This window comes from Otolemur garnettii, unplaced genomic scaffold, assembly GCF_000181295.1.
Source record: "Otolemur garnettii isolate 467f Iridium unplaced genomic scaffold, OtoGar3 scaffold00004, whole genome shotgun sequence".
NCBI classification, from domain to species: Eukaryota; Metazoa; Chordata; class Mammalia; order Primates; family Galagidae; genus Otolemur; species Otolemur garnettii.
The window spans coordinates 32040089-32062414 of NW_003852399.1; the positions used below are offsets into that span (position 1 = coordinate 32040089).

The 22326-nt window shown below is 42.0% G+C and overlaps 1 protein-coding gene across 1 annotated transcript in view; it reads left to right on the forward strand.

Moving 5' to 3' along the window:
* The window catches only part of CDH17 (cadherin 17), a 58780-nt gene that overhangs the window by 22391 nt on the left and 14063 nt on the right, over positions 1 to 22326 (forward strand). The window contains exons 4-12 of the mRNA XM_003782475.1: positions 1550 to 1684; positions 2575 to 2713; positions 5147 to 5305; positions 5407 to 5606; positions 7332 to 7463; positions 7766 to 7916; positions 12154 to 12369; positions 15686 to 15762; positions 17707 to 17898. Coding sequence (XP_003782523.1) covers positions 1550 to 1684; positions 2575 to 2713; positions 5147 to 5305; positions 5407 to 5606; positions 7332 to 7463; positions 7766 to 7916; positions 12154 to 12369; positions 15686 to 15762; positions 17707 to 17898 — 1401 coding nt within the window. The remainder of the gene's footprint in view (positions 1 to 1549; positions 1685 to 2574; positions 2714 to 5146; positions 5306 to 5406; positions 5607 to 7331; positions 7464 to 7765; positions 7917 to 12153; positions 12370 to 15685; positions 15763 to 17706; positions 17899 to 22326) is intronic.

Here is a 22326-nt window from a genome sequence, read left to right on the forward strand (position 1 = left end):
CCTGTGGTCCCAGCTACTTGGGAGGCTGAGGCAGGAGACTCGCTTAAGCCCAGGAGTTGGAGGTTGCTGTGAGCTGAGATGCCATGGTACTCTACCCAGGGGGACAGCTTGAGGCTCTGTCTCAAAAAAAAAAAAAAATTCCATTTGTGCCTACCGACGTGGACACTGTGGGTACCATTACAATCATAGTCTAGATTTACTCTTAAATTTACTCTTGTTCCTTTTATCACATCATTATTTCTTATGTTTTTTCATAATTTGTAGAATAAACATTTTAACAGTATTATTCTATCAAGTTTATGTGCTATCATAATTTCACTGGTTTTTTCCTGACCATTTAGAAGTTTTCAACTTTACCAGTATTACAAATAAAGCTACTTATACTATAAGCATGTAGTATATTGTTTAAAAAAAAATTCCTTAGGATAATGTCAAAGGCTACCAACATTTTTTGCTTCAAGTTATTTCCCAAAGGATTCTATGAATTTATATTTCTATCAACAATGTTTCTTTGTATCTTTAATAATATTGTCATTATTGCTTTTAGCTTGTTAATAAAAATGTATAAACATATTAAACCTTAATGAGGTTGAACAACTTTTATGTCTTCTTAGGTTTATGTGAGTTATTTATTATTGTGGCTTTAGAAAGCTATATCCATGAATATAATGGTTGATATTTTCCTTGCTTCTGAAAATAATTAAAAGAATATCATATAGTATCGTATTCATAATTAAAAGAATATCATATAGTGTCACATCAAGTTTAAGTCACTTATGAATTGTTTTTCTTAATATATCTATTAATCTTTGTCAAAATTTTTAGAAATCTTTTTTTTTTTTTTTTTTTTTGCAGTTTTTGGCTGGGTCTGGGTTTGAACCCACCACCTCTGGCATATGGGGCCAATGCCTTACTCTGTTGAGCCATAGGTGCCACCTTAGAAGTCTTAAATGATATCTTTTTATGCTAGCAATAGAGTTGCCTTTTTGAATGTTTCTTAGAAGCTATCAATGTTATCACTTTCAACAAAAGCCCCAAGGGAAAAATTATGGGTAGTGAGTGAGTTCAAAGGTCAAGTGAAAACTAAACACTTAAAATACTCTCAGCGTTTCTAAGAGTAGAATGTGAACGTTTTAAAACAATAACTAAGAAAATGACATGAAGGCTATGTTAACCTGTTTGATGAAAGTGTTTCGGATTGTGTGTGAAAACCCCACACTGTACCCCAGAAGTGCATTAATGTACATAGTTACCATTCAATTAAAAAAAAAAATACTCTCAGCATAATCTCCTTTAATGCTACAATTTAAAGCATCAATGCTTTTGTCAATGTGTTGAATTACATTACACATTGTTTCTTGAGGAAAATGTATTTTGAACGTAACACAATTAATTGGTACATTTTTAGAATGTACCAATTTAAAAGCTGAGGATTTCTTATTTAGTGATGGTACAAATAAAACTTTAACCAAAATTGATGACTCTATTGTACAAATTTCATGACATAATTTTTTCTTACAACCTAACTTATTTTTTGCTTTTTTCTCAGTTTAAGGTCAATCCTCCTGCTGTGAATTTTGAACTAACTGGGGAGACAGACAACATATTTAAGATAGAGCCAAATGGACTTCTATATCTCACTAAAGCCCTGGACAGAGAAACAAGATCTATTCACAATCTCCAGGTAAATTGAGACCAGACAAAGGGACCTAACTCAACCTCTCTGAGCACCTTTTGTTCTAGAAGTATCACTGGCATCTCATCCCTTGCATACAATCCTATATTATAGCTCCCCTAACATTAATGGCATAGTTTGTGAACCTCATATAGCCATTTTTTTTACCAGTTGCAGAGGAGCATGGCAGAAGTACCCATTTCTTTAGGCTTTTTAACCAGAGCAACCCAATATATTATACATTGCTAGGACCCTCTGATGTTATTATGTTACTCAGCCAAGTAAGGCCATGTTCAGGCACCTGAATTAAAACCAAGCCAGAGCTTTTCTGATACTTTCCTGGGACCTGCTAGTGTCTATTATGTGGGTCCTGGACTCACAAAGAAAGTGGCATCAGTGCTGGGACAGAGCTCCTATGGTCCTTGAAAGAAGCAGAAGGAACCCACAGACAAAGGCTGACCAAATAGACCCTTTTTCCTTCTTGTTCCCACTTGGTTTTCATGGTTGATGTATGAATACCTAGAAATAACAGACAGCTAACTGTGTGGAAAAGCAGCAGCCAAAGTGCTCTGTGTGGTTCCTCCTGCTATGGGCTACAAGCTGACCCATCCTAATGGCTCTGTCAGATGACATGGCATTTCCAGAGGCTCAGAATGAAAGTGCTCTCATTTCACCAACTCCAGCCAGTTAGGAACAGAAGCATATCCAGTGTCGACCATACCCCACGGTGGGAGAGTCACTGTCATGACTACCCAGGCTGAACTCACAGGGCCCCTGTTTTAGCAGCTCCCAATCTGGGCTTCTGTGGGTTCCTTCTTCCCTGCGGTCACCAGGCCATTGGGTGTTGAGCTCTAATTTCCTTTGAATGACTTCTGGGTGTGTTTTTTTCTCAACATCAGGTTGCAACCGTGGATGCTAATGGAGCTATAGTAGAAGGCCCCGTCCCCATCACCATAGAAGTGAAGGACATCAATGACAACAGACCCACGTTCCTCCAGTCCAAATACGAAGGCTCAGTGAGGCAGAACTCTCGTCCAGGTAACAGGCTGGAGCTGGGAAATGTTTATGGAGAGATGGAAGGGTGCCAGGTGGAAGGGACAGATTTGTGTGGCTGATGGCTGCAGCAGGAACTCACTAAGCACCTCCCATCTTATTGTACCTTCACACTCATCTTCTGGGGGTTGTTTTCTTGTTCCCATTATTCCAGAGCTTGATTTCTGGACCTTGGCACTATGTACTGACATTTTGAGCCTGATAATTCTTTTTTTGTCGGGGACTGTTCTGTCCACTGCAGGATGATTAACGGCATCCCAGACCTCTATCCGCTAGATGCCAATAACAGTCCTCCCCCAAGTTGCCATAATAAGAATGTCTCCACTTTACATCTTTTGTATTAACCATGATGGAGTTGAAACACATTTTTCTTAGTAAAGTATCACAAGAATGGAAAAAATAAGTGTCCAGTGTACTCAATACTAATATGAAGCCAGTAGATGATCTGATACCTCAACTCAATTTGAGGTGAGAGGAGGAGGAAGGAGGGAAGGAGGAGAGGGATTGGTGTACTCCCACATAATGGGCACAATGTAAGGATATATGGCACACCTCTTGAGGGTGGGACACAAGTATAATAGGGACTCTACCTAATAAATGCAAACATTGTAACCTAATTGTCTGTACCTCTCATTAATCTGAAATTTAAAAGAAATGTCTCCAGATGATGCTAAATTCCCTCTGGGGGGCAAAATAGCCCCCATATGAGAAAGAGTTTTCTAGGGTGAGTTTTTAAAAATACCTTAGAGCTCTAGAACATTCTGGAAAGGTGAGCTCACTCTCGCATATGCTGTCAAGAACTTTATCATAGTCACTGCTGGTTCCCAGTTTTTTTGTTTTTTTTTCCTATTACACCTGCCTCCTGGCTTAGTCCTTCTTTACACAGCAGTGACCTTGTACCTCCATGGGCACAGAAGCCCTTTATCCAAGCAGGCAGCTAGGAATGAATCTCATCATAACTGTGCACAAAACAGGACTCCAGCCCATTTCCACCAACTCGCTGTCAAGCTTCCCTTTATGTTATTTACTCTTCTCTTAGTCTTCAGTGCCTACTTCCAGTAATTCAGGGAAAATTTTCCTTCTACTTTATTACATAGAGCAATTTTGCTGTCCCTGGACCTGAGATTGCACACTAAAGTCTCCAAAGAACTCTTAGACTTGGGGGTTCTATCCAGTGATGGTCTGGTAAATGTTTAACATTGAGCTGTTTCTCAAGGGGATGGAGGAAGCAAAATTCTGATGTGTAGCATTTATAGATTTCTTTTTTGTTTTTTATTGTTGGAGAATCATTGAGGGTACAAAGAGCCAGGTTACATTGCTTGCATTTGCTGGATAAAGTCCCTCGAATAATAGTGTTGTGTCCCCAAGGGGTGTGTCACACACTGTGGTCCCCCACCTTCCTCCCTCCTTCCCTCTCTCTGTTCCCTTATTCTCCCTCCCCCACCATGTACTAGCATCACTTGTCCTCATATCAGAATTGAGTACATTGGATTCTTCTCCATTCTTGTGATAGCATTTGCCAATTTCTATGACACAAATACTCCCACTGTGGCCTATGTCAAACTACCACTGGTGTTAAAAAATGACTCACAAAACTTCTTTTTAAAAAAATTTTTTATTAAGGTAAAATATATGTATATAATTTATCTTCTTTACCATTTTTATGGAGTCACAGAATATCTGAAAATTCAACAGTTGGCTTTCATGAGCTGACTCTAGTATGTCACTGGTAAGATCTATCAATATTTGTTAAAAATTAAAACTGAAAAATTAAAAAATATTTAATTCATCTAATACTAATAAATATATTTTAACAAAAATAACAACTTTTAAGACAAAATTAATTTAGTGAGATGAATGGCATTGTTTTAACCTTTCCAAATCTCTTAATGTGTAAATTAATAGAAAACAACTAAATTCTTCTGTGTGTTTCTACATTCATTCTGTTGCCATTTGATATTTTGGTTGTGGCACATGAAGAAAAACTAGCCTCCTATATATCTGTAGTTAGAAGAGGTGAATACTTTAGTAGCATTTTCAGATAAGTGTGGACATTCTGTGATACGGTACCAAACTCAACAAGTCATGGTTTCTTAAAGATTAGTGGCAATGTAGAATCTGAAACCATGTCAATGACGTTTTGTATTTCTTTACAATAAATTATCTTGTACTTTGAGTTTTTACACATAAATGATTTTTAACTTTGTAGACCCCTTGAAACAGTTTCAAGGACCCCTAAAGGTCCATACTTTGGGAAATCCTATCCTAAGGGACAGGAGCAGAAAAAAGGTTTATTTCCCCACTACTATGAATTATCACACCTTCTTCCACTCTATCTCTGCTTAGAAGGCAAAAATGGTTATGGTTGGTTTAGGTTGCAATTAATCTTTCTCCCCCCATCCTCTCCGTGCCCAACAGGAAAGCCCTTCATGTACGTCAATGCTACAGACCTGGATGATCCAGCCACTCCCAATGGCCAGCTTTTTTATGAAATTGTCATCCAGATGCCCAAGATCAACAATGTCATGTACTTTCAGATCAACGACAAAACCGGGGCAATCTCACTTACCCGAGAAGGTACACTGAGGGGTGCCCTCTGGGACTTTCTTAGTCAGAACAAGGGACTGAGGTACATCTCTGAAAGTGTCTGTTTTCTTCTCACCAAAAACGTCCCATAGGAGCTCTAGAATTGGATCCTATTAAGAACCCTTCCTACAATCTGGTGGTCTCAGTGAAGGACATGGGAGGACAGAATGAAAATTCCTTCAGTGACACCACATCAGTGAATATTATGGTGACGGAGAATATTTGGAAAGCACCAGCACCTGTGGAGATAGTAGAAAACTCAACGGCGCCTCACCCCATCAAAGTCACTCAGGTAGGACCCAAGTAACCCTTGGAGACTACTAACTAAAAGGGCCTCACTCTGTGGAGCCCCACACTCATGGCCTCCACAGTCTCCACTGCTATGTGTATTTGATATGTTTTTGCATAGCATAATTATAAAGTAAATGGAGTAGCCTCTGGCCCCAAGTCTCTGGACTTCACCACCATGGGCAGAAAGCTTAGATTCAGATATATATTTGAGCTTTCAGGGAACCTCATGTACCCTCACCAACTTCTCTCAGTGTTTTGAAGATTTACTGAGGTAGTATCTGTGAAAGTGGATAAAAGATGGTAATGATTATCATGAATATTAATGATAAAAGATAAAAAGATGTTATAAAGTGATAGTCTGTAGTTCCCCTAAAATATTTTTTTAATGATACTATTATCGTTAAGGGACCCTGGAATGCTCCTCCCATCATATCTATTGTCTTATCTAAAGGGACTTTTCATTGAATATTGAGTTAATGAACTTCATCTTCAGGAAAAAAACAGAAAGGAATTGTGCTTTCTCAGCTAAGAAAGCTTGTTAGTCTTTATTACCATGAGAATTTCAGGCTTGGGCCCTAAAGTATTCCTAGCTATTATTCAAGTTATCCCATAGGGATTTGTAAATGCTAAAAGTAACTCATACACTTGGTTGCTCTTAGGGTTGTCAAAAAAAAAGGACATTCTGGGTGTCACACCCAATTTCTAGGCCTGAAACCCAATAAGAGGAGTGGAGCTATGTCCTGCTCTCTCAAGAAAAAAGAAATCAGGCCGAGTTCTAAGCACACAAGACGAGCTCACGTTAGGACCAAGAACATAGTGTTTGGCATGGACAGTGGGTGATACTTAAATGACTAGGGAGGGACAAAGTCATGTCTTTGGTACTTTCCCAGGCTGGTCTCAGGGAATAGTTAGGTGTGGAAATTTCAACTAGTTGTAGGATCTTGGGCAAGTCTCTTCAATTTATTTTGCTCTTGCCTCTTCATTTCTAAAATGGGGATAACAGTAGCCTCTGCTTCTTAGGACTGTTTGAGGATTAAATGAGGCAATCCATAAAATGTTTAGAATTACATCTGGCATGTGGTAAACCAATAATAAATATTATTATTAGCATCAGTATTAGATTATCTGAGAGGTCAGGCCTTGCTTATATGGCAAGTAGCCTGGTCTTATTAATCTTTTAACCTGAAAGTTATTGAAAGTTGAAAGTTATTCTTATCCCTGAAGTCTTTAAGACTAAATATTTAGGGGAGGAATGACTGTGCCTTATTTACGTATCATTTGTCTTACTGAAATAATTGCACAGAGAGGAGTCCAGAGTGGCCTCTCTTGCTCTTATTCACCATCACCAGTGAGTTTTAGAAGGTCTTCATATATCACCTCTTAGTTTTTGTTTCTTAAATCAATGTTTCATGGACATGAAGCTTTCACAGTGAGACTTCCAAAAGAAAACAACCCATAAACTCTGTAGAGGGTTCACAAAGAATTGTTATAGAGAAGAAAAGTCCCCTGGTGTGCTTTTTTATGAGCCGTATAACTTGGTGGGGAAAAAAGCACTCATTTTAGGTTGAAAATGAAAAATGTAATTGAGTTGTTATAGGAAACCACAGACATACAAACAAAGTTGCCAGAAATTTTAAATCAAGAACCAGAAAAATTGTTTATTTCCTTTCTAGTTCTCTCTGCCTAAATGTATCTCTTTCTTCACAACTCACTTTGGGCCCGGTAGGTGAGGTGGAATGATCTTGGTGCACATTATTCCCTAGTGGACAAAGAGAAGCTACCAAGATTCCCATTTTCGATTGATCAGGAAGGAGACATTTACGTGACTCAACCCTTGGACCGGGAAGAAAAGGATTCAGTGAGTAAAGTGGGACAAGTTTCACAGGGAATAAGACAAAGTCCTATGTCTACCTGTAGTTGAGAACAAAATTGGTTTTATTTAAAAATCAACTCTGCAATCCAGACCCCAGCATATTATTGGCTTTCAATGACATTCTAATTTGGTAATTTTCCCATGATTCTGACCTATCTCGTTTTTTTTTCCTAAGGCAACTGAAAATAAGGGGGCAAGTGAAATAGAAACGAAATATCTATTTTTCTCTGCCTTTTAAAGGGTGGTGGCAAGAGAGTCTTATCTTAACTCTTACCTTCCTGTTGTAGTATAATTTTTATGCAGTTGCAAGGGATGAACAAGGACAACCACTTGCAAGGCCTCTGGAGATTCATGTAAAAGTTAAAGACATTAATGATAATCCACCTACATGTCCATCTGCAGTGACTGTATTTGAGGTCCAGGAGAAAGAACCGCTGGGTAAGAAATGAGAGCTGCTCAATGCTGTGTAATGTCCTCCCTATGCTAATTCTGCAATCCCTTTCTCTTCTCTGTTGGGTAAAGGGGGCAGGTAGATCGAACTGGGAGTCAATAACCCATGTCTCTAGTTCATATTGGGGTACTATTCTTACATGGGAACTTTATAACAACCACCAGCATTACCACTATTACTACTCCCACCACCCTTATTACTATCAGCAGCAGCATAACTACTTATACCAATATTCTATATATCTTCATAGGGATATCTCCTTCACAAGAATTTCCCATAAATTATTTTATTTGGCCTCTAATAGGCTCATTAAAAAGATACAGTCTCATCCAGTTTGCTGAATAATTTAAATAAACATGTACACCCAAAGTCAGATACCCCGCAATAAGTAACCAATACCAAAGGAGGTTGACTTTTGACTTTTGAGCCTCCCTCTGTCTAGGAAGCCAATAATACCACTAATAATTCAGGAGACTGGTAGATGAAGTTCAAGTCCCATCTATTTTTATCCTTTTGGTCATGACTTGCTATACTTCACTGTGTCTCATGATAGCTTTAGTTTTGTACAGGAACAAATGGTATAAGAATGTTATGATTTCTGGGAGTTTAATGATTTTCTGGTTTGAGGACAACCCTTATCTATTTTCCCTCTTGGTCTTGAGACCATTGGCTGAGCAGGCTGACATTTCTTGAAGTGTTTTGGTCTGTTGTGGTTTTAGCAGCCTCTGGGGAGTATTGTTTCTAGGGATTTTCTGCCCTCGTGGGCAGATTCTTACGTGCTCTGTGGGTGTTCTCATCGTTTTCTTTTCATCTCTCTACTCCTCTCCCTGCACACCTTTGATGGGTGCTATCCTAGCAGCTCGGTGGGCGCCGCTTGACGGCTTATTTGCACTGTGCTCACTTTTTCTTTTGCTGTCACGTGCTGCCTGCTGCCCCTGTGTTCAGCTCTGTTCCTCTGTTTCATTTATTCTAACATTTGCCACAATAGGAAGAGTTACATGACAGCTTGAAGGATGAGTTAATTATAAGGAAGAATCTTCTCACAGTGACAATTGTGTAACAATGGAATGTGTAACAACAGCCAACAAACACTTGGGATGTCACTGTTTTTGGAAATCTGGGATGGTCTGGGGTGCTGAATAAAGGTGGAAAACCTTTGAAGACCTTTCTAGACGGTACTCAGAGTCTCTTTGCATTGGGCCAAACATTTAACATAGTGTATAACATTGGGCCAAACATTTAATATAGTGCATAATTTATTACTGCATAACAAGTTGCCCCCAAACTTACCAGCTTAAAACAACAAACATGTATTATCTCCCAGATTCTGTGAATCATGAATCTGAGCACAGTTCAGCTGGCTGCCTCTAATTCAGAGCAAGAGCTCAGAGAGAGAGAGAGAACAAGAAAAGACAAACAAGATGGAAATCGGTCATTCGATAACCTAATCTTGGAAGTGCCATCCCATTACTTTTGCCATACTCTATTCATTAGAAGAAGGTCAGTAGGCCCAACCACACTCAAAAGGAGGGGTTATGAAAAAACGTGAATATCAGGAGATGGGGAATACAAGCAGTCTCTGGGTTATGAACAAGACGGGCTCTGTAGGATTGCTCTTAAGTTGAATTTGTATGTAAGTTGGAACAATTATATTTACCTTTCACCTATAATAGCCTCTATTCCTAAGTATGAGTCAGTCAGATGTTTGTAACTCAAGGACTTACTGTCATAGCTTCCATTGGTTTATAAGTCTGTAACCTGGGGGCTGCCTGTACTGGGAGCCATTTTTAGAGTCTGCCTACCTCATTTGGGAAGAGGATAGTCCTCATTTGCTCAGACCCATGAGGAAGTCATTGTTGGTAGAATAAATTATTCAGGGCTCAGCATGCTATTTGCCTCTCTAAAAGTGAGAATTTATTTTGTAAAGCTATCTGACAAAGTTATTAACAGACCAAGAATTCTTATCAATCAAGTGACTGTATTCTATATATGTAGCCAGAGGAGGAAACAAGAATGCTTCTGGCCTAGGGCCTTCCTGTGAGCTGACAGTGGGCACACAGAGGGAAACCTTGACCAAACTGCAGGGCAATGTTAAACCTTCCTTGGTGCTTTACATTCTCCTCTTTGGTATCTTGCATTAGCCAGTATCTTATAGGACTTGTGTCCCCAAGTCCTAGTAATATCAGTGTTGATTCTTGTATCTCACTTACAACCAGGTTCTGCATATTCATACTAGACATTTAGCTTCTCAAAAAAGCACAGTCTTCCCAAAGTGTTTCTGGATGCCCACAAGAAGATGCTGTATTCACTCCTGAATCAAGTTGGGTTGTCACTAGGTTCCCAACCTCTGGCTCATGCACAATGCCCTCCATTTCCACCAAGGTGTTTCCTCTGGTGCCAACAATCCACATGGGGTCTCAGACCAGTACGGTCCCTGTGGAGTGAACTAGTGCCCTTTGTATTATGCTTGTTTGGTGAGTGGAAAGGTGTCCAAAGCAAAGGGCCGCTCAGATATCAAAGGACCTCAGAAATTAGCAAGATATTCTTTCTTTTTTTTTTTTAATTTTTTTTAACATTTTATTTTAGATACAAGGTAATCTTTTTTTGTTGTTGTTGCAGTCTTTAGCCGGGGCTGGAGCCTGCCACCTCAGGTATATGGGGCTAGTGCCCTACTCCTTGAGCCACAGGCGCCACCCCTCAAGATATTCTTTCATCCCAACATACAGATGCTTTGCTTGCAAGAGCACATGCATGTCACAAAGGCTACCTAGTTGTGATGAATTTGAAAGTAAGCGGCTGCCACTGCAATAGGAGGTATATCTCCTTCATCCTGTTGCTCAGGCTGTCCCTACACCCAGCCCCTGAGACACATCTTATGTGTTCAGCTCCCTTTTGTACATAATGAAGGTATGTCCCTTCCCTTCTCCCAACACCAAAGCAAAAACTCCTCCACGTTTCCATTTAACTTAGTGGATGCAAACACTTATGGGGGAGGGGGGTCTAAGCTTAACTGCATCTTGAAGGGACTGGACAGAGGAACTCAAGTTTTAGCCCCTAGGCAGGATGCTTGGTGCATATAAAGAAACTACACCCCAATTCTCATTTCACAGAGAAAGAGCCAGAACCCATCAAAACTCATGCAAGACCTGTGCTCATGCCTGTGCTGTGTGTGCCCTGTGTTATCTCTGGGAGGGAGTCATTACCTGCAATTGTTCCATAAATTTACTTAGAAGCAATCAGGGTTGGCTTCTCTTTGTTTAGTTATCCTGTTTGCCATGAGTATTAGTGTCCTGGGGCTGCCTTCATGAATCACCACAAATTTGGTGCTTTGAAACAACAGAAATTCATTCTTTCATTGTCTGTAGAGTATGAGCCTGGAGTTGCTGTGCAAGCAGGGCTACGCTCCCCCCAGAGTCTCTAGGAGGACCTTTGCTTGCTCCTTCTGGCTTCCGTTGGCTCCCGGTGTTCCTGCTACTTGTGGTAGCACCACTGCAATCACTAACTTCCTCCTCCATATCATCTACTCTGCTATGTGCGTCTGTGTCCTCCCTTCTTGTGAGAGCACCTACAAGTGGATGTAGGGTAGGGAGACCAGACATCCTGCTTTTGAACAATTTGTCCCGCATCCCGCGGCATTTTAAAAAAGTCCTGATTTTTGGAAAGAATGCACAAACAGGAGAACAAGAAGGGAATATACGGTTTTCGGCTGCCATGTGGCTATTTCGCCAGAATATGAGTTTTATATTATTTTTGTTAATTTTATAATGTTAAACTGTAATAATAACAAATAATTGCTGAGAAGTGATTATCGAGAATGGCTTATCAAAGTTTGCATTGTGGTCAGGCCCTGCCCTGCCCCATCGCCTGCTCTGCCCCACCCCACCCCGCCTGCCGGCCATGTTGTCCTGCCTTACCGATGTTAAAATCTGGTCACCCTAATGTAGGGCTCCCCTAAATCCAGGATGATTTCATCTCAAGATCCTTAACTATCTGCAAGGCCTTATTTCCAAGTAAGGTCCCATGCTGAGTCTCTAGTACACATGAATTTGGGGGGACACTATTTGTTATGGACTGAGTGTCCCCCCAAATTCACATGGTGAAGTTCTAACCCCCATTATCTCAGAATGTGAATGTATTTGGAGATAATGTATTCAAAGAGGTGGTTAAGGTAAAAGTTTAATAGATTACATGAAGCCTGTTGGATTTTTTTTTTCTTCTCTGTAGGAAACATTATCGGGAATTTTACTGCCTATGACAACGATGAAGAAAATAATGTCCATAGTATGTTATTCTACAGAATTGTGGAGCAAACTCCTCACATTCCTGAGGATGGACTCTTCTTGGTTGAAGCCCACACAGGAAAGTTCCAATTAGCTAAAAGATCCTTGAGAAAGCAAGATACTTCTCAGTACAACTTAACAGTAGAGGTGCATGACAATGGTTAGTGTTACACCTGCTGTCTTGAGTACAAATAATGGCTTTACTTCTAGCTATAACTTGTTTGGCTGCTGTAACCTTGGTATATTACAGAGTGATACCATGTAGACAATCCTTGCTTCCTTTATGAAACACATGCAACACAGAGACACCTAGGTTCAAGGTTGTAAAGGCCAGAGTTGTAGCCCAGGCAACATCATTGTGTAGGTCCAGGTTCTCTGAGAAGCAGATGCTTAAAAGAAATTAAACATTTAAGGATTTTATTAGGAGGATGCCTTAGAGAATGGAGAGAGGGCAGAGAGGACTTAGGAGAGCCATTAGACCACAGCATAAACCTGACCCTGAGTGAAGGAGAGAGCGGGAGGAAGGGCTGGTGGGAATGCCCTAGACCACTGAACAGCCTAAAGAAAGTTCAATAAGGCTGTTGGGGGGAGGGGTCCAAAGTTGCCTGTCAAAGGAGTTCAAGATCTCTGTGAATGAGCTTTGCTCAGTCACTGACTACAGCAGTCCATGGCAAGCAAGGCCTTGGTGCAAATGCAGTGATGGATTTCAGAGCCCAGCAGTGAGGTCATCATCAGTTAATATCTCTTTTGCTGGAGGTCTGCCAGTCACATTCTGCAGACCAGCACCATGAATAGGAAAATTGTGTTTCCTAATTCTTGCTTCCAGACTCAAAGCAAGAATCTGTATGAAAGTGGAAGAGAAATGAGTGTCTTGGGAAGTTCTATCTTCTCCTATCAGCTTCCAGTTGGTCATTTGACAGTAGCAGGAGACATTCTTCCTTACTCTTTATATAATTTCAGATCAAGTAGTTCTTAATCTCTGTTGGGTTACAAGATTCGTTGAAATCTGATGGAAACTCTGCATTTTCAATCAAATGCACACATTCTTTAAAAGTTTGTACAAACACAAAAATACACTTGTCCAGAGAAAGACTCATTTTGGGGCACTCAGACTCCTCAAAAGCCAAGAATCCTTTGAGCTACCTAGCACTGAATCTTAGACTATCAAGGAATTCAATAATTGTTCTGCCTGGAGGCTCTGATACCATAGATGTGGGAAGAAAAAGAGCATCACTTCCCACTGTGCTTCACCCTTCTCTCCTTCACATGGATGTTGACAGACCAGGGGGAACCTGGGTTTAGCAGGCCCTCAATACAGAATGTGTGAAAACCAGTAATTTGACAAATATGAAGGGCCTAATGTTTTTCAGCATTATGTTAAAGGGAGTAAAGCAGAAGTAAGTATAATAAATCGTCCTCATCCATGATGAACCATCACTCTCACACTATTAGCTGTCCATTTTTTTTTTTTTAGCAGTTATTGTTTGCCTATTTGAGACCCCATGGAAGGTTTTGGACACTTTAAAGATTAATAAGCCCTAGTCTCTGTCCTCAAGGGTCCTCAAGGAGGGCTCGTTCCAGTAGAGGAGATGAACACATGAATTAATAGATTTCAAAGAACCATACAAGGTATCCCATGAAGGAAATGAATGACTCAGTGGAGGGAGAGAACAGGTACAACTTTCTGGAAGAGTTGTCACTGAGCTAAGTTTTGAAGAGTGAATATGATAAGTTACAAACACAGGTAGGACTTCGGAGGAGTGGGCAATGCACATGGTCTCCATGTGCAAATGCATGGAGACCTGAAGCAGGTTTGGTTTGTTGTGCAGAGGGCCCACTTCTGGTGCAAAACAGGTTCACGCAGAGCAGTGAGTCACTGAGTTCTGGGCCTGGGGCCATTCTTGTTGTCTACAAAAGTTCTGGGGACCACCCTCAACTTTAATCAACATGCACTTGCTTATTATTAGATTGTTAACAGGTTACATAGCTGGACTACCTGGGTGTTTTAGGATCCCAGCAGGATGGCTCCTCAAAGAGTTTCAAGAAGGGATTACTGATAAAAGTTGTGGGTGGGAGGCAGGGCTAAGGGAAAACAATAGGAAGTGGGTGAGAAGCACAGGGACCAGCCTTTTCTGCTCTTAAAGCCTGAAGGGACCAGGGAAAGTTCGTCCCCTGAAGGAGTAAGGCCTGTACCTTATACTAGAAAAGAGGGTTTTTAAAACAGGGGTGTCACACCCCCAACTGCCTGCCTCTTGCCCTTTTTCCAGGTTCCTCCTAGGCCTTTAGTTGGCAGACTCCAAATAGTACCCCAAGGGCAAGATGTCACCTGGTGCAGTTCATGAAGTCAGTCCCTGGGACACAGAGTATGCATAGAGGTGTGGACAGCAGACATAGGGGGCAAAGAGAGCATATGGATTGAATCCTACTTCACCACTATTTAGTTATATGACCTTGGTTAAGTCCCCTAACTAACTATCTTCCGGCCTCCTCATTGTTAAATAAATGGGAATGCTAACGGTACATACACGTCATGAAATCGTGAAGATGACTGATGTAGCTAAAGTGCTTGACAGTGAGTGGGGCATAGAGACTGCTCACAGATCATATTACAGTGAGAAGCTCGGTTCTGTTTTTATCTACATTTTATAGATAAACTGAGGCCCAGAGACCTTGAATGACGTACCCAAACTCTCACACATCTGATAAGTGACAGCACCAGAGTCTGAACTGTGAGATCCCAGAGTATTAAAGTACATTGCAGTTAGAAAGATGGCAGTCCCTCAGAGAACCGGGCATTATGTCTCCCCCTTTCTCCCCATTTTCATTCAGTGCTCATCTTGGATCTCATTGAAGCTGCTGTCTCTCACTAGGTCTTTGAATTGTCAAATCCATCCCTGAAAGCCTGGGCCATTTCTTCAGGGTCCCTCGAGCTACCTTTCTTGCTTCTTGCAGGCTGAACAGTCATGCCCTTTAGAGGAGGTTCATTGTATGATTTCTTCCCTTACTAAGAGAGGAGGGAGCAGGTGCCCCTGAGACTCCCCACCACAGACAGCAGAGCAGATATAGAGCAGATGTGTCCAGAGAAGGAAACACAGCTGCTGGGAAGGCTTTCTGGAGGGATAATTTTACACTGTGCCTTAAGGACTACTTAGGTTTTACCAATCAGAGAAAGAGAGGCTGCTTCAAAAAAAGGAGCCATCCTGATCAGGAACAAACCTTACTTGGGATGGGGGAAGCTGGGGAGCAAAAGGGAATTGAGAAAAACTACTCTGAGGTCTGTCTTCAAGTCCTTCTCCCCTCCTTGACAACCTCCTGTGGGCGCAGGTGAGAGCGGAGAGCCCTCTTAACACATAAATTGCATGTCGATTGCAAAATAGTGGTTAAGTCTTCACTTGCTGATTATTTTCTTGCTGATTCCTGATATTAATGCATGATTTTTGGTGAAAATTTCTGTGATATCTAACTTTGGTTTTCAGCATTCCAGACCCTCTGTGCTGTGCAAATCAACGTTATTGATATCAATGATCAGATCCCCATCTTTGAAAAATCAGATGTGAGTAGTTGTCCTTTTTTTTTCTTTACTTTGTTCATATTACTTGACCCCTACTTCTGGGATAAAGACACAGATGATAGTTAGGAAAAGTGCCAGTCTTAACAGGTAGCGTGGGTCCATGCACCAATAACAAATGCAGGCACCACCTTCAGTGGAAATCTGCAGGGAACATTAACATCCACTGTTACAGTTATCTGGGGATGTCTGTTAATAAACTCCTGCCAACAGCTCATTTATTCCAAGGGCTGATTAAAAGCTACAACCATAATCTCTGTCAAATTGAAAAGAGTTGAATGACCACTGCCATTTATCATTATATATTTGTGTCAATTGAGAGAATGAATAAAATACTGTTAAGTTAAAACAAGAATTTTTAGTCAAAAATGTAATATTTGGAATATTGATAATTTGAATTCACTTTGTACTGACTGGGTAAGAGAAAGAGAGAAGAAAAAAGTGACTCTCTGGTTTATGCCAAAGAAAAATGTGCCTAATTTTTTATATTTGCAAAATTTAGAATTGGACAGAACAGAAAATATTAGTTTAGAACCTCAAGAAAAAAATTTTTTTTTTCCCTGATATGGGCTTCAGATTTCGTGATGGCTTTATCACTGCTTCCCTTAAAAAGGATGTCTCTATTTATATTGACGGAGAGAAAAGCCCATTTGAAGAGATTGTTCTGTCATATTTGAAGTCAGCTGTGAGGCAGCCCAGAGCCCTGTGACGAAGTTCATAAATCAAAATAGGGACGAGGCTGTGACAAAGAAGGGAATTGATTTATGAAGGGGCTGGAGGTGGGAAGAAGTGTGACTGGTTGTATCCTGTGTACAGTACAGGCACTGAGGTTAAGCCAGTACAGAAATGAGCCCATTTCTTCTCAGCCCCCATTCTGTTGCGCATTGAATCCCTTCCTAATGTCATTTCCTCAGATTTCACCTAGACAGTGTTTTTTAGACTGAGGGTAAGAATCCTGCGTTGGGTGTCTCAGAGCTTAAACACACACATCTGGCTACAGAGAACCTGCTTCTTTCATTGTCATGGTCCTCTTCTGGACCTTCCTTGTTATCTTTAAGATCATGATGCCAGGAGAGATGATCTATCTGGGATTTCCAGGGGAAGGGGGCATGGTCTAGGCCAGTGATTAAGAGCACAGGCTTGGGATTTGGACAAACATGGGTTCAACTCCCAATCCTATGGCCCACTAACTGTGTGATCCTGGGTGGGTTTAATCTCTGCAATATCTAATACAGCTACTCAGTAGGGTGTTTCATTGCCCTATTGAATACCCACTGTGTGCCAGGCCCTCAGGAGCTTTACGTGTATTATCTCCCTTAATCCCCACAGCAAACATGAAGTAGGTTCTATTATTATTATCTTCATGAGACAGATGACAAACAGGTAAAGAAGTAAGGTAACTTGCTTCGAGTCATCCTATTGATAAGTAGCAAGCCTAGGATTCATATTCAGAGCATTTGACTCCACAGTTCAAGCTTTTAATTAAAAGCTATTCCTTGGTTGATCTAAGAATTAAAATAGGGTATATAAACAAACCCCATATTGTAGGTACTTAATCCATTGTAGAATGGGGTATAGAATTAAAATAGGGTATATAAATAAAATCCCATATTCTAGGTACTTAATTCATTATAGCTATTTATTTCACTAATACTTATAATAATAATTATAGTTATTAAACACTGGATAAGGGTAGGAGGATTCTGTCTTTGAATTCTATCAGGATCCTTCTGAGATGTTGTGGTCGTCAGTATGATGGATATCAGCTCATGAGTGTGACTGAAGTTAAAATCAACCACAGTGTGACTACGTTGGGGAAAGCATGCCCCATACATATTAATGCAAACTGTGACTTGTGTTGGTCCTTTGGCAATGATGCTTGATGACAGTGGACATTCTCACGGTTTCTTTCCCCCATTTCCTCCTTAGTATGGAAACCTGACCATTCCCGAAGACACGAACGTTGGGTCCACCATCTTAACCATCCAGGCCACTGATAACGATGAGCCACTTACCGGGAGTGCTAAGATCCTGTACCGCATCATAGAGGGAGACAGCAAAGGACGACTGGGGGTTGACACAGATCCCCACACCAATGCCGGATATGTCATAGTCAAAAGGGTAAATATCCCCTGTAATGGAATTTGTCTTTGTGGATTAATTTCCTAGTGACAGTGTAAAGATCTATCAGCAGAGGTGATGTGTTAGCACTGACCTCTCAGACACAGCACTGGACTCCTGGAACACTCTTCATCCCTCCTGTCTCACTGACAGATAGAAAGCCAGGATTCTAGTCCTGGGTCTGTCCCTGGTTGGCCAAGTAACTACTTCAGAGAGGCAATTTGTCACATAAAATATGTAAAATATTCTTTGTAATCCTAGCACTCTGGGAGGCTGAGGAGGGAGGATTCCTTAAAGTCAGGAGTTGGAGAACAGCCTGAGTAAGAGTGAGACTTCATCTCTACAAAATTTCGAAAAATTAGCCAGGTGTGGTGGTGAGCACCTGTAGTTTCAGCTACTCAGGAGGCTGAGGCAGAAGGATCACCTGAGCCCAGGAGTTTGAGGTTGCAGTGAACTATAATGCTATCACTCTAACCCAGGTGACGTGCAAGGCCCGGTCTCCCCCACCTCAGAAAAGTAAAATACAGGATGAACAATATTTGGGATATATATTAAAAATTGTTCATCTGAAATTCAAATTTAGGTATTCTACATTCTTATTTGTTAAATCTGGCAGCCTTATGGGGGGGGGGATGGTCCCCAGAGCTTCACTTCTTACTTTGTAGATGTGGGGAGTTGTGACGACTGAGCCTGTGGTCCTTCAGGCTGTGACCCCTTTATTTGGATGTGTGGGGGATGGGGGGAGACACCTCTTGAATAATGACTGGAAGTCTCCTTTCAAGGTTTCAGGGACAAGTTCCTTCCATTCCCCTTCCATCTTGCCTTACTCTTGTCTTTTCCAGCATTGCTAAGCCCCCAGCTCTCCTTTGTAGGGACTAGGTAATCTGGAGCCAAAGTCTTCATTATATTTGTTCCTATTTCTCTGTACAAGATTCCTCCCATCCATTCCACAATCTCTCCTATCCACTGCTGTGTACACCTAAATCTTGAGTTTTTTCTTGGCTGCTCGATCTCAGATCACTGAGTTGGAAGCAGTATTCAATACCATCCAATATACTTAAAATTAAGACACTTTCCCAGGAGAGACAGTGAAACCTCCTGTTAAAAAGGGTTAGTTGTTTATGGCAACTCAATCCACAATCACAAAGATGTGGGAACAACCCCAGTGTCTGCCAGCCCATGAGTGGGTTAATAAACTGTGGAACGTGTATACCATGGAATACTATTAGGCATAAGAATAGTAGAGACTTTACATCTTTTGTGTTTACCTGGATGGAGTTGAAGAACATTCTCCTTATTAAGGTAGCTCAAGAATGGAAAAACAAGCATCCCATGTACTCAATACTAATTTGAAAGTAGCAAGCAAACAACTATAGGAACAAAGTTAAATTTAGGGAGGGGGAGTAAGCGCCCACCTAATGGGCACAATTTAGGGGCATACGGCCCACCTCCCTGGGTGAAGAGCTCAAATACAACCCGAACTTTTTCTAACAAAGACAGACAATGAAGCCGAATTGATTGCACCCTTATATTAATCTGAAATAAATAAAAAAGATTTGAATACAAGCAGCTTCCAAACAGGGGACAGAGTTATGGCAAGGGAGACTCTACACGCGTGGCTAGCTATGTAAGGTTCTCCGTGTGCACTGGAGGCTGCCACAGAAGGCTCTGGGGGCAGATCTGAGCCAGAGTAAAGGGAAGCTGAAAGCAGAGGCTCAAAATGAAAACAAAATGTTAAGAGAATAATTTCACAGAAAACGGAAGAACAGAGAAAGAAGTGCTATGCTGAAGGAAGCCCTGGGACAGCCTCACCATTCTGGTCCCATTGTCACCATATATTCCACCTCTGGCAATGGGTCTAACTAGGCGTCAGTGAGAGGTTCCTATGTGGACCACTCACAGCATTCGCCTTCTGTGAGAGTCTGGCATTTGGGAAAGGTGTCATTACAACTTTCCCTCGTGCTTACGACTGTCTGCGTGGGGAGAAAGAACCGCAGGAAAAAAAGGACGCAGGAGAGGGCAGTTTTCTGAGTGGGTAGTGGGCAGCCCAGGAGGCATGTGGTGTGGCGCTTTCACAGGGGATGGAGGGAGCTTCCTCCCTTCCTCTCCCAGGACCAGACTCAGTAGGGCTCTAAGGGAAGCTAGACAGTCACATGTCATCGTTTTTAACGTGTGTATGTGGTGGCTCAATTTGGCCATTTCTGGCTCCCTGAGGGCACTTCTAGGGAGATGTTGGTAACCTCAGCCAGATGGTCATGCTCTTTCCTGTTCACAGTGACCAAGGGATGTACTATATTTTTAACTCCACTGAGTACCTTAAGCACCACTCATATCATGAAGAATGTCTGTAAGATCACTTTGCCAATTAACAAACCTTCTAGTTCTGATTGTGATGGTGTTAGCTGAAGGGCTATAGCAGTCATGTTCTCCTCTGCTTCCCACACTAACTCTGAGGGATTCAGAAACTCAGGCCCACAGCAGGGTCTAGTTGGCCTCCTGGAGATGGTAGAGACCTTGACCCCAAGCCCAGCTCCTCTCAGGATGTGACTTCTGTGAGGGCTGGTGTTGCCACTTACTAGCTTGTGGCCTTAAGCAAATGATGTAACCTCTCAGGCCACACTTTTCCAATCTGTAAAAATGGAGAAAATAGTAGCAGTTTTCTAGTAAAGATATTCTAACACAGCAGCTAGCATGTAGTAGGCTCAATTAATATGTGGCATTACTTAATCCTGATTAATTAGAGCCAGGATCCTGCCACACTCGCCTAATTCAAGAGTTAAAGGTACACTTTGGGGACTGCTACCTTAGCCTTTCTGAGGGTGGTGGTGGTGGTGTAAACCCTGAAAGCAGAAAATTTGACTATTGTTCAAATCAAGGCTTCGGATTAAACAACTATCGGGAAGGGCTGCCCTGCTCTGCACTCACTGCCACCCACATCCCTGCCTGTCCTGTGGTATTTTATTGTACTCTAGGGGTCAAGTGGGTGTCAGGAGCAGGAAGGCTATTTCTTTGAGTCCTGCCTAGCTTGTCCATAGCTCTCCTGGGACACGGTTTTGCTTTGTTTTTGTCTTTTTAATTTGCAAATTTTGTCACTCCTCCACCACCGCTGGTCCTTTTGAAATCTCTTTTCATAACCAGCCCAGGCTTCATCTCAAAAATTAATGTGCTGTTTTATATCATCACTGATTGTTGGCAAAAATGTTAAGTATCCCCAGCCTGAACACTTCTCTGCCTCAGGTTGAATCTAAATCACTAGGTTTGACCTTTCAGGCAGCGGTGTGCAGAAGGGGAATCCTGACACAGCGGGTTTTCTCAGCTTACCTGATGACTGTGTCTCACCAGAGGGGCCGAGGCCGGCCCAGGGGGCCATGATGGGGCTCATGACTTGGCTTTGCAGGCAGAGCCCCGAGTCAGGAAAGACAGTGCATATGGTTTGACAAGACAAAGCAGTTCCTTACTTCAGCTCTGATGATCATTTGCTAATTTAGCACCTTCCATTTCTAAGTTTTTCTGGGGAAGATTGGGTTCGGTATTTTTCCAGGTGTGGAAGTTAAGCAGACAGATGGCTTGATGGCAGATGGCCTTCCATCCTTTATTCCTGCATTCAGTGTTTAAGGAGCACCGGCAGCATCTCCTAACCTGTCTCTCTACCCTGGTATGGGTCAGCTCATGTCTATTCCTCACAGAGCTGTTCCTGGAGTTACCTTTTTGAAACACAGATCTGACCTTGTCGTTGAGGATAAAGTCCTAGCTCCTTAGCCTGATGTACTCAGCCTTCCCTGCCAGCTCTTCCCACTCCTGCCTCGCACGCGCTGAGTGATAACACAGGCTGCTTCTCCTTTGCAGACCGACTGTCTCATTTCTTTACCTCTTTGCCTCTGGGGCCAGTGACAGGATGGGAAGGCCGGAAGGCACGTAGGACTATTATGTGGTGAGGATGGGGGCGGCTGCCCTGCCTGAGTGCACAGACAGCTGGGCTGCCTGCCTGAGCCCCGGCATGGCTGGGCTGGCCAGGGGCCAAGGGCCATGTCCTTTGTTCCCATCACAGGCTCATTGTGGGGGGCTTCTGCCACCTATCAGACTTTTATCTTGATGGGACACCACTGCCCTCATCCCCTGAGATGGAGAGGATATCCCTGAAGGTCAGAAGCCCCAGCTTTCTCCCTCCAGCCTTAATGAGGAACCCTGATTAGACCATGAACCACGTGTAGCAATGATCAGGAGGTTATGGAGGTGCAGGCCCTGCAGACGGCAGGGGCTTATCTCTGTGAACCACCTCTCCTGCCACGTCTCAGCTGGCCTACTAAACTTTGTCTTGAATAGTTGAACACATGCATATTGTTCTTAGACTCTCTCTCAAATGACCCTGAGTCTCCTCACACAGGTCTGTCTGTTCCTCATGAATGACTGCCCCATAGGATTTAGGAA